Raw genomic sequence first — 12,320 nt, forward strand, 5'->3', positions numbered from 1 at the left:
CATATGTGAACGGTTTTCTTATATCAGCTCAAAAGGAAACTTCTCTTGGCTATTTTTCTTTTCAAGAAATGTACATTGTGTTGTAAACATTATTTTCTCAAGATTTTGAGCAAGGATCCTGATCATCATTCACACTGCATTTTTGGGTTGATGGGGAAGAACAGAGAACACACATTTGTTTTCTTTGACATTAGATATTTTGAAACATGCAATTGTGTTTTATTCTAGCACCTCAGTTTGATCAGGCAGACTGACTTGAGTTATAAAGCTCCAACCTGAGGAAGGACATCTGGTATAAATAACTACACCAAATCAACTTGAGGATCACAGCGTGGTTATAGAGTCAGATGATTTGTAGCTCTGACCCCTCTGAATGTAAAAGCTCAAAAATGATTACCACTTCAAAATGCTCCCAAAACAATTACAGCATTGTTGTTTTAATGACCAAAAATCCTGAGTAGATTGACCACCCACCACTATTCCATCTCACTTAAAAGCTGTAATATATCTGTGCATGGCTTTGATTGAGTTGGGGGCGACCGTCCCGGCACGTGTTGCACAGTGGCCCGTACGCTCTGAGGGTAACATATGCCGCTCTGGGCCTACAGGATGGGGGGGCAGCTGGCGTGTGTGGGGGTCACAGGGTCTACAGCTGTGGAGAGCAGGGTGGTACACTGACAGAGATACCCTGAAGAAGAGCGCGGCGTTTGTAAGTGAGAAGTAAAGGTCCAGATGGTGCGTGGCAGCGTGGATAGGCAAAACGGGAATAAAATGAAGATCAGAGAAAAGGCAGAGGAGGAACCGTATGTTCACGTATATAGTGTCAAAAAGTATGGTCACAATCTGATATCAAGCAGTTGTAAAGAGGGAGTGATCACGGTATATACGACTACACATAACCAGGGAATAAATCAGTTTAGATCTAAATCATAAATGTATTTTTTGTGTTTAATTCAGTGTTTGTTGCTGCTTAGTTGTGAGAAAACAGTCTCTCTAACTTAAATAGTTAAAATGTTGCATAAGGAAAACATCATTGAGAACATTTTTACACACAATACGTACAAGATCTCGTGCCATAAAATCTTGTGAGATAAAATTGACTCAAGATTGTACACACATGAGGAAAATTATCTTTTCTTCACATTTGCCTTGGAGAATAAAGCGTTAAGTGGTGGTGAGTTACCATTTCCAAAACAAGTATTGACACAAACATTAACTGAAGTACATCAGAAATGGTGAGTTCAAAATTGTGAACTGGACTGCACATTTTATTTAATATAAATAATGTCAAAATGTCATGCCCCTAACAGTATGTGGGAAAGATCAGATTTTTATATTATTGAAATAGTCATTAAAAATATATATTTTTAGCAGTGAGATTGTGCCCCTTCCTTTTAAACTACCAACTGAGCTTAATAATAATTGAATAAAATCGTTATTCCGCATGGGAGAACATTAGCCACAACAGCAAGTTACCCTTAATCCATGTACAGTTTTAAACCTTTTTTTTTTTTTTTTTCCCCACACATATAACAATTAGGTTTTATCTGAACCTTTCTCTGTTTTCCAGGTTTCTTTTCTGATTCTATGCTGGTTTTGGACGCAGACCCCAATGACAGCATGGGTGAGTGCTCAAACTTTTTTTATGCTTTGACTTTGATGAAATCAAATCAGCCTGATGTCTCCATCTAGCGGCAATGTTGTTGTATTTCCAGTTAGTATTTGGTCTTCAGTTTTTCCTCTATATCCACAAGAGGGCGCTCTGAACCTGCCATAACCTCAGCTCTGTTCTCCAAAGTCAGTGAAATCAAAGTTTCTATTTTTGATCGATAAATGACCTTATATGTTATGGTGTTATATTAATTCAGTCATTTGGATGCATTTATAATTTAAGGTTAACAAATCTGTTGGACAAAAATATTTATTAAACCATGGGACAGCAATATGTTTTTTTCTATACCATTGGGATTAAAAAAAAAAAAAAATAAATATATATATAACGGTCACTCCTTTAGGGAAAATTATGTTAATCATAATTGGATTGCACCCATTATGAAAATTGCATAATGTTGTAGCAAACTACAAAGACCACAATCTTTTGCTCTGTTTGAACGTAGCCGACATTAACAGTTATCAAACACAGGATGGCACAAAAAGCTTGTCAAGAGAATACATAGTATTTTTTTTTTTTTTTTTATTAAATGTAAACAACATTATAATATAACACATATTACACCTTAAGGCCTGTACTGTGAAAATACTGTACCAATTTTCAGACAAAAGCAAAATTTAAAAAAGAAATGCAAAATAAAATAATTCCATGACGCTGAAATGCCAAAAATGCTGTGGCGGAAACGGGTAGCAAAAGGCCACGGGGTGAGTTAGTGGTCCAATGTTAAGGTCCAGGTTCAGACGAAGTTCAGCCGGCACTGCCCTGTGTCCTAATGTCCAGGTGGCACCACGAGAGGTCAGGGGTCACGCACAGTTCACAGAGCGCTGACCCCACCGTGACTGCGCCGTGACCTTATTGTGTACGGGCCCATCCCATTCAGCTCAAAATCCAAAGGAAGAGGAACTATTATAAACCCGCGCACTCATTCAATAGCCGCCATTGTTGCCGATTGGGTTGTAAACTTGACGAGGTGGCCCAGCTATGGCAGCCTTGGGCCCATTTTTCTGTCCAGGCTCATTCTCTTCTGCTTTCGTCCGCGCAGGATGGCCCAGGTCGGTGCATGTCCTGGGCAGGGGTGACAGGGAGGTCAAGGGGGGCTGAAGCTGCTCTCCCCTGGCTTGTAAACACCATGACAGGGGTGGGAATTGAGAGACCCCCATTTAGTGACCAAAAAACCCAGGTCAGAAGGCCAAATAGCTGAGTTAGCAACAGCTGTTTTCGACACTAGTCCTTGTAGCTAAACTCTGAAATTTAAAATAATCCCCAATTAATTTCGTCCTTGACCTCGCAGGCTTGCTGGAGTTGTTTTCTTAGGCTAAACTTGGATAGTTCCGCCGTGGCAGGAGCAGTTGGGCGGTTTATTGGGCATTGATCTGCGGTTCAGAGGGTTATAAAACTTGTGGAGTGTATCCCAGCGCAGATGTAGCCTTTTCGACAGTGCTAGTAAAGTTTAGCAAGTCTATAAAAATGCTCACTTAATCAGACATGCACCTCTCAAACCAATTGGACTTTTTTCATTTTGTTTTACGCTCTAACCTAATTATTATTTTGTAACTAACACATGCATGCATTCTTCAACAATACTGCATAATAATTAAGTGTAAAAGTGAGATAGACATTTTAGCATTGTGCTTTGTTATGTGGCTCTTCCCTGTTGACCCAAAACCTCCCCCTCCCTCCTCGTTTTAGTGCGGCTGTCAGCTGACCAATGCTTCATAGATTTATCCAAGTCCCATTGACCACCTCTGTTTCGTGGTTAATCATTCACAGATGCTGATCCCAAACAAGGGGCTTGCTCTTTTTGACCCCAATTGGTTACACTGTTACACAACTGTACTTTTTTTCACAAAGCCTTGATGGACAATCCTCATATTGCACAACATAGTCTTTGTCCAGTTTTGGCTAATTATTGAGTGACTGTGTAGCTGTAGCATTTTCAGACTTCATAGATTTTAATACACTTAAAAATGCCACTTAAAAATTTCTGTGTTTCTTTTTTTTTTTTTTTTCTTGCACTGCTGTTAACCATGTCTTGACTCAAAGCGGTTTAAAACATTATTTTTTTTGTGGTACAGTTGAGACGATTATGCATTTTTTCTGGTGAGTAAATATAGTATTTAAGCTTAAAGATGCATGGTGGACCTATCCTATTAGTGATTCACAGCTTTTCTCACCCAGAGGAGGGTTCATTGATATAAATAATCAAATACAATATTATTTCTATGAAGATTGAGATTCAGTCATCTCTAATCATCAGTGATTAGCTTGAGTCTTTTTAATGAAGGATCAACAGCCAATCCTCGGTTAGTAATAGTTTTTTGGCATTTTGATTAGTAATGCCGCTCTTTGTATGATAAAGGTCTTTTGTTTTAGAGTTGGTGTGTAACCCGATTAATGATTATCAAAGTACGACTATTATTTTTTATAGATGACTAGTAGCAATTAGTTTAGTAATCGTTGCAGCCTTAGTTCAGATTTTGAAGGAACAGATTTGACGTTTTTTGTTAAATGGCAATGATTCAAGTCTTTATTGTTGTTTATGCTCAGGAAATGAAATTTTTTATTTGATAAGTAAGACAAAATAAAATCAAAATTTGAATTGACCATTCAACTTTGAGGAAATTCACATTCTACATTGGCTCAAAAAACATGTCCAATTTACAGTCCTGTCTTCACCAGTCAGTTCTGCACTACCCATGTTCTTCCATGAGGGGGCACCATCTTCTCACCAGCCCCCTCTCCTTGTCCTATGGCCCTCTCCCACGTGCCACCTGGACCCTCTGAACTCCCTCTCCCATATGGAACTACTTGGCTGCAGCGCATGCCTTTCCTTTGTCCTCACATAACAGGGCCAAGTCCACCCTGTGTCCACAAGTCACACCGGAGCACCGCTAGTTTCACTTTCTGCGCAGTGTGATGTTGGATCAGATCTCTTTCTTTGTTCCTATGAAGAGGTTTCTGTGTTTAAAAAGTGGGTTTGTGAAGTCGTCCAACCTCACGAATGGAAACTGAAACTAACTGGCCACTTTATTAGGCACACCTGTTGTAATGCCTCTTGGGTTTAAGTCATACAATCAGAATAGACAAGAAGACTAGAAGATTTTAGGTTACTTAAATGTTAGTGAAATGCAAATTATATTTCTGATAAATGTATTTTCACAAAGTCATTGCAAGGAATGGCATTGGTATTGGTACATGATACCATTCTTGGTCCACCTAGGTAAAAGTAACTGTTAATTACTGTATATGCCTGCAGAAAGTCACTCAGACAAAGGTTCAGGGGCAATGCATTCTGCAGTTTTGGACCTGAAACGGCAAAAGAGAAGCCCCAAGTTTTTTCTTTGATTTTGGGAACACTAGCAACGAGAAATCTGCCGACCTGAGTGAGCGTGCAGGGGCGTAATGCTGAAGCAGGTCGAACAGATAGTGTGGGGCAATGCTATGGAGGCATTTAAAAACAAATAGAAGGTATTTTAAAGACATTTGATAAGAGACAGGAAGCGAGTGCAAAGACATTATTGTTGAAATTAGTCTATTAGTTTATTTGTATTTAATTTTGACAATCATACATCAGATATTTGTGTAAACATCTCAGTTCAATTACGTTTGTGCAGCCAGCTTTGAGACAAGAAAGTGGCATTCTTAATAAAGTGGCCTGTGAGGATATAACCAAGAACAAGCAAATAACGACCCCACTCTTTCACATGATCTTAATATTTCAGATCACAGGGCTGCGCGGTCGGGTGTTTTAGACCCACCACCTCTCCCGACCTCGTTGCTTTCCTATCATCTCTTAATAATTCATGATTAGCCTAGATTTGATTTACACAGTAGCAGCGCAACCCGCCCTCTTTAGCCCGATGCGTTGGCGTTGCCGAACTTGGGGTCAGCGGGCAAAGTCTTATCAGGTCGTGGAGAAGTGGGTCATGGTGTTCCCAGTGTCAGGGCTCATAACTCCACTGTGCGATGACAAAGGCCTACCTCCATGGGCGTAAACAGGCAGTGAACGAGATATATGTAAGATAAGACAATAGGGCTGAACCATTTGGGGGAAATATCTAATTGCAGTTGTTATGACAAGCATTGCAATTCGATTTAACGTTTTAATAATCGGATTCTGTTCAAAGTTCACATTTAAACAAGTGCAGAAGAATAGACAAAAACACTGAAATATGAACTGACAAACCATTACTAGAATTACATTACAAAACATGTTTGTACAGATTTAAACTACAGGGATGGCAGTTTTTATGCAGAATAAGAAACTGTGGTACTTCAGTGTGATTTGCCAATTGCATCCATTCAAATTGTGATTCTATTGTGATTAATTTTGCAGCCCTACTGCACAATATATTGCACTGAAAGGAAATTTGACTAGCAGCAATTATCTGCAAAGACTCCAGTTATTTAGGTAATAGAATGTCCTCTGCACCTGGAGTTGTTACCAATGTGCACCTACACCAGAATTATACTTTTTATACATGAATTGCAAATCTCATCAGTTCTTTTCAGTTCTGTTCTTGACAGAAAAATCCCAGTTTGATTTTTTTTTTTTCCTACAATCTTGAGGCCCTACATAAGCACAATGGATACAGATTAAATTTGAGTGCAGGTCTTTTTAGTAAAAGCAACTCTGAGACTTTTACCAAATGTAATTTATTTATTTATTGTGATTGGTTAAACTGTTAGTCGTTTTTTGCTATGTCTGCATTATCATTCTAAATATGGCTCTTTTAAATAAAAATCAAAACAGAATATTATTTAAAAAAAAGTTAAAATTAATACAAAAATATTGCAAACTTTTCTTGACAAAAAATTCCTGTAGCATGCTTTTTAACTATTTAATTTTACTACTATCAACAAACTGTTCAGCCAAATTCGCACAAAGGCTATGCAATATCTCATTCCACCATCTTGAATAAAAATGCATCACATGATTAATATAGAGTGAAAATTTCCTTGGTTATGCATTCTTCAGTTGTTGAAACAATACAAAAGGGGTAATATAGACATGTGTATATTTTTACTACTACAGTTACTTTATTACTTTTTGTTGGATTGTAATGAGAAAGAAAAAATAACCTCATATAACTCAAGTCCGTGCACAGTTGACTCACATAATGGCCTCCACTGCGCAAATAACTTCAACTTGTTTCCTCTCAAAAACAAAGTTGTTTTGTATACCCATCTTGGATGATCCTTACGCAAACATTTTTAAAAGTCAATAAGAGTGTTTTCAGGGTCATCCAGTTTGTCCCTCAGCTTTCCTGTCATCACGTCTATGTAAAAACCTTCACAGCAACTGGTAAGGCTGGAAAATACCAATTCATGCTTGGGCTGCATAGTTTTGGGGAAAAAATCGAATTCTGACAAACGAATGTTGTAACTGCGTTTAAAAAGTAGCATTCTGTTCAGGGTGAACTTTGTAAACAACTCATTAGTATTAACATTTGAGCATATTGAAATAGATCTGATCAACTACAGAAATCTCATACATTTCAGAACATGTTTCAAGGTCTAAACTACAGCTAGTTTTTTTTATGAAAAGACAGTATATTTAGTTATTTGGAGAGAATATTCAATGAACTAAATAACTGAATTTGAGATTTGGTAATTAGACCAACTTTTAGATTTGATTATGATGTATTGTGCAGCCCTACTGTGGACACATCTTAGGTTCAAGATACTGTACTAAAAGAAAGTTATATAGGCACCAAAACCCTGCAAGTCATGCATTAGTTGGCAAAATGCTAGTAGAGACGGACAGTATAGCTGAACTAATATGTAGGATTTTCCATATATCGGTATGGATGAAATGGCCTAATATTTTTTTCCAAGCTGCCTCAGTCTCCTGCGCTCATGTGTCATTCCCATTTGTCCTCAGTGCATCAAGTGTGTCTTTTTTTAACTGACAAGTAATAGAAGTGCAGTGAAACACAATTATCATAGTACATACAACAGTATATTTTCCAGGTAATTGTATATATGTATATGTATAGTTTTTGAAATCATGATATCTGAAGTATTGGCCAAAACAGTAAGACAAATCCATATCAAATGATCTCTACAAAACACCCATAGGCCTGTATCGTTCTAAGTGCTCTCATTTATTATATTCAGTTAACAGTAATGTACGTCTTGTAAAACATGAAAATATACCAGCAAAGTGAGATTAATGTCCAAATGGAGAGAACCTTAAATATTTCACTTCTCCCTGTTCCTTGAGTAAATACACTCGCGCCCCCATGTTGGTTTAGTCTGCTCTGCTCTGCTCTGGGAGAGAGCTGAACGGCGTCGGCTGACCCAGCAGACAGCCCCTTTTAACTCTAAATAAAAGTACAAAACACAAGCTTTTTTGAGTCCTAAGTCCTGGCTGGAAAACTTCACTGTGTGTTTGAAACTTCCCAGCATGTTAACATAACCTTAACCGGGCAATTACAGGCAGATCACTGCCATATGTCCATATCTCCTCCAATTACAGTCTGTTAAAAGGGGTTTTGAGGTTGATTAGCTTTCCAAGAATGGCGGGCACAGATTGTTCGCTTGTGTTTTGTCGAGTCAGACTCATTAAACTCCAAAGTAAGTAGATCGTTTTACTAAAGTACATTTTTAAGAATAACTTGCATTTTTGAACATTAAAATAATAGTAACTGGAGTAGTAATTGTAGTAATAGACGCATTTAACATTAATAAGAAAATATTACTTTCCGTCAAGATGTCAAAGCAGATAATACAAAAAGCTGGATTAATAACTTTTAGAATAGTAGTAGCAGCAGCAGCAGTAGTAGTAGTAGTGTGAGGACTAGTAGAAGTAGTAGCTATGGGACTTGTAGTTACTGCAATTAGTAGAAATGATGATAGTAGCATTAAAACTTGCATACAGATGTAGTACTCATAGTAATGGACTTGTATTGATTGTAGTAGCAGTTGTTTGTATAAATTTTTCATAACAGGACTACCAGTGTCAGCAGCGATATTTGTGTTTGTGTAACTTCAATAATAATTTTGCTGATTACTTTTACTTGTACTAAGATAACAAAAAAAACATAGTTTGAAGTAGTGTTTTCTTGTGTAAGTAAAACTTGAGTAATCTACCTCCTCAAGTTTCACTGCTATAATCTATAACTTGCAGTCTATTTGAGTAAACGGGGACTGTCCTATAATTACAACATAAAACTCCATAAGTCCAACGCCCACATCCCTCGATAGCTTCCCTCTGGCCCTGGAATTCTTGGAATAACAGGAGTTTGTGGGGCTGCGGTCAGCTCTCGGAAAGTTTAGGAATAGTAGGTCAGTGCGAACGTGGATGTGCACACAACAGTAGCACTATGGAACGGAGCCGGGCGGATTTTCCAGCTTGTTTGACACATTTGTTGCAGCCGATGATTTTAGAGTCAAGTCAAGTGGAAAAGCTTGAACAAACATGATATGAATATGGTTTTGTAGGTCATATGGAAGAGTAATGGAATAATGCAGGATATGAGAAAAGTTGAACATCTGCGTCACAGCGAGGGGCCCAAGGCTGAACTCTCACCTGTTCATGTTGTGGACTGTCAGCAAAAAGGACGCTCTGTGAAATATGTGAACACATTATGATGTAGTAGTTATTAGTTGGAAAGTGTGTGTGTTATTAGATAAAACTAAAGATGTGCCAATAATTTTCTAGTAATTTATTAGTAAGTTGGAACGGTACGACTGTGATCTATTTATTTGGTTCTTGGAAAGTTGTGATATCGGGTATCTGCTTCAAATCTGAAAAATATGCTTGTTTGGGAATCGGCTTCAAAATATTTGTTCAATTGGCCAATATCCTGTTTGGGCCTATTATTTGATGTAATGGACATTGTTGCCCCAGAGGTCTCATGTTTGAACTTTTATCTATACAACCATTGCGTCATACATATGGATCAGCGTATTTGTAGTATTTGTTTTAAGGAAAGAAATACTACTTTCAATCTCTGGACTGGTAGTGGTTCATATTTGGTACATCGACAGGAACTGAAGAACCATTGGAATTGAAAACACTAGATTGGTGCATCTCTTGTCTATACAGTTGTGAATACTTCTGCGTCTCCCATCAAACTTGGCTGTTTTTACTGTTTCTTTTGATACAGTTATTATAATTTGTTGTCTTAAAATGCTCAGACAACTTCCATAGATTTACCTCAGTTGACAGCAGTCCATTTCTCGTCTTCACATTTCCTTTTTTGTGCTCTCAAAGATCATTGGGGAGTTTGAACCGCAGTCTGCATTCATTGATCAGTGAGTTATTCTGAAGCAAACCCACCGACAGCAATGAATGTTTATTGCAGCCTTAGATATGAGAGCTACTGAGGGAAGAGCTTTTGTGTGGGACAGCTGAGCCAGGACGGAGGGACACAGGTGCAGGTCAGACCCAGGATCCAGGATCACGCTCCAGAAACCAGATTGTCCCATGTCAGAATCCCATGGTGTGGCCACTCATGCGGATGTGCTTGGTGTCCCTCAGGGTACAGTCAACGGTCGATGGTTTAGGTCTAAGCTCAAACTCACCGACAGCGTTGAATGTTCACCAAAGGCACCGTATACTGGCATTTATAGTTGAAGAGTCAATAGATTAGCAAATGTGTCAAAGGAAGTATTAGTAGTCACAATACCACTATTTAGTTTAATTTAGTTTAAGTACTGTGAGAAGAAAATCACAAGTTTATCAGTTATTCACAATTATTGACATCATGATCAAACTGCACTGAACTCCTTAATTTGCTTTCATTCATATTATCTAATTGAGTATCATGCCATGTGACTAGCTCTATAAGTTAATGCAGCATACATAGCCAGATAAAAAACATTTTACACTTTGGTTTAGAGTACAAAATGAACTGCGCTGAAACGTATTGTATTTGAGCAGATTTGTACATGGCCACAACAAATGTGGAAAAGCAAGAGGCAGAGCCGAAGGTGTTGAGGTTTTCTTTGTAAGCGAGGAGGGCAGAATGTGGAATGAGTACATCTGAAGGACAGCTCGTGTTAGATGTTTTGAAGAAGAGGTCAGATTGAGTACAGAGCAGGGAGAGGTGATACGTGGCTGATGGACGGTGAGGTTTGAGAAAGTCAGAATGCTTTTATGTTCAAAGATGAAGTTGATTGGTGTAACTGAAGAGAATGAAGGAAAATTGAAAAACTATTAGTCCTAGTTGGTATATTTTTCCTAGATTCAGAATTTAAACATATAGTTGTTACTTGTCAGTCCCTTTTAAAGAAATCAGAGGCTACCTAGAAATGACAGTTTTGGGAAAAAATATCTGTTTATGTTACCTTTAGTTTTAACTTTTCAAAAAAAAAAAAAAAAAAAACTTCTGACGAAAAACATGATTTGGAATGTTCCCAGTGACCATCTAGGTCACTTCGGTTTCTGCAGAAAAAATTGGAAAACCCATCTGTCCCCTTACTAGCTGGTCTCCATCCAAACCCTATATAAAAAGTCTGTATTTTAAATTGAAACCGTTTTATATCCGGCTATGATGTCAGCTCAGTTTTATAAGTCCACTTGAGCTGTCAGCAGATGGTATAAAAATGCTAACTGTGCACTGCTAAGGCAGCTTTAGCTTCATCCATCCAGCAGTATAGGGCTTAAGTCATACTCCTCTTGGGCAAGGGAGGGTTTCCATTTTGGAAAATATGGAATGGAAGTCGGTATAAACAGTTTGATTTGTTTTATGTTAAAATATCCTTTAAAATAAAATATTCTTTATGTTATTGCTTGTTGTATTCTACAATGAATGAAAAAACTGCTCTTATTGCAGATATTGGGGCAGTCTGCTACATACAGGTTCTATCTTAAGGCTTTTCCATGACTTTACTGAGATATTTAAGGAGTGTGGTGGTTCCGCTGATGTCAACATTAAAGAAATTCTTTACTTCATGTTAAAATATATGGTGTCTCCCTCAAATCACCCTGTACAATTTTGTATAACTTTAATTTACCTGTTGGGGTTACCTTACAAGTTGAGAATCCAATCTCAGTGCTTGGTTCTTGTTATTTTAAATAGCCCAAATTGCTTTACACATTTGACCATTGCCAATAATCGAAATCGCTGAAGATGTACTTAAATTGCCACACAAAACTTCAATTCCGTCCACTCGCAAAGGTTTTGCTTTCCTTAAACATCCTTTGCCGTAATCATTCTTCCTCCAAATCAGTCTTCACAAGGACTCCTCTCCAACCTCCTCCTTCCTGTTCGTCCAGCCCTGCAGACAGAGGAGAGAGAAAGAACAAAAGTCAGAATTGACATGAATAAAAGCGATATGTCTTCCAGGTTCTGTAAGTGAATGGAGTTGATCACAGCGCAACCCCGTGCCCCCTTAAGCTTTAACACCATGCACTGCGGTATCTCGAGCTAGTTAGGGAGACAGTTGCTCTCTTTACCCTGCAATGAACCTCTGCTCTAGCTTGGGGAGCGCGCCTTCCTGTGTTCGCCTTCTTTGAGGTTGGAAAATCATGCAGTCATGTTTTATTAATGCCTTCTCCCCCTCTGTCTGTCTGTCTGTCTATCAGCTGGTGTTCTCTTTTTGGGGAGCTACATTGAAATCGCACATTAGGCACACTGTATTTTGTTTGTTCGCCGCACACCCGAAGGCGTACCAAAACCTTTTAGCAAAATATGAC

At 38.3% G+C, this 12,320-nt stretch overlaps 1 protein-coding gene across 1 annotated transcript in view; it reads left to right on the forward strand.

Annotated features, from left to right (window-relative positions):
• nr6a1a (nuclear receptor subfamily 6, group A, member 1a) overlaps window positions 1-12,320 on the forward strand; it is a 105,332-nt gene that overhangs the window by 15,623 nt on the left and 77,389 nt on the right. Inside the window, exon 2 of the mRNA XM_055224325.1 lies at window positions 1,571-1,624. Within this exon, the coding sequence (XP_055080300.1) occupies window positions 1,571-1,624 (54 nt within the window). The remainder of the gene's footprint in view (window positions 1-1,570; window positions 1,625-12,320) is intronic.

The sequence above is a fragment of the Periophthalmus magnuspinnatus genome, chromosome 9 (genome assembly GCF_009829125.3).
Source record: "Periophthalmus magnuspinnatus isolate fPerMag1 chromosome 9, fPerMag1.2.pri, whole genome shotgun sequence".
NCBI classification, from domain to species: Eukaryota; Metazoa; Chordata; class Actinopteri; order Gobiiformes; family Gobiidae; genus Periophthalmus; species Periophthalmus magnuspinnatus.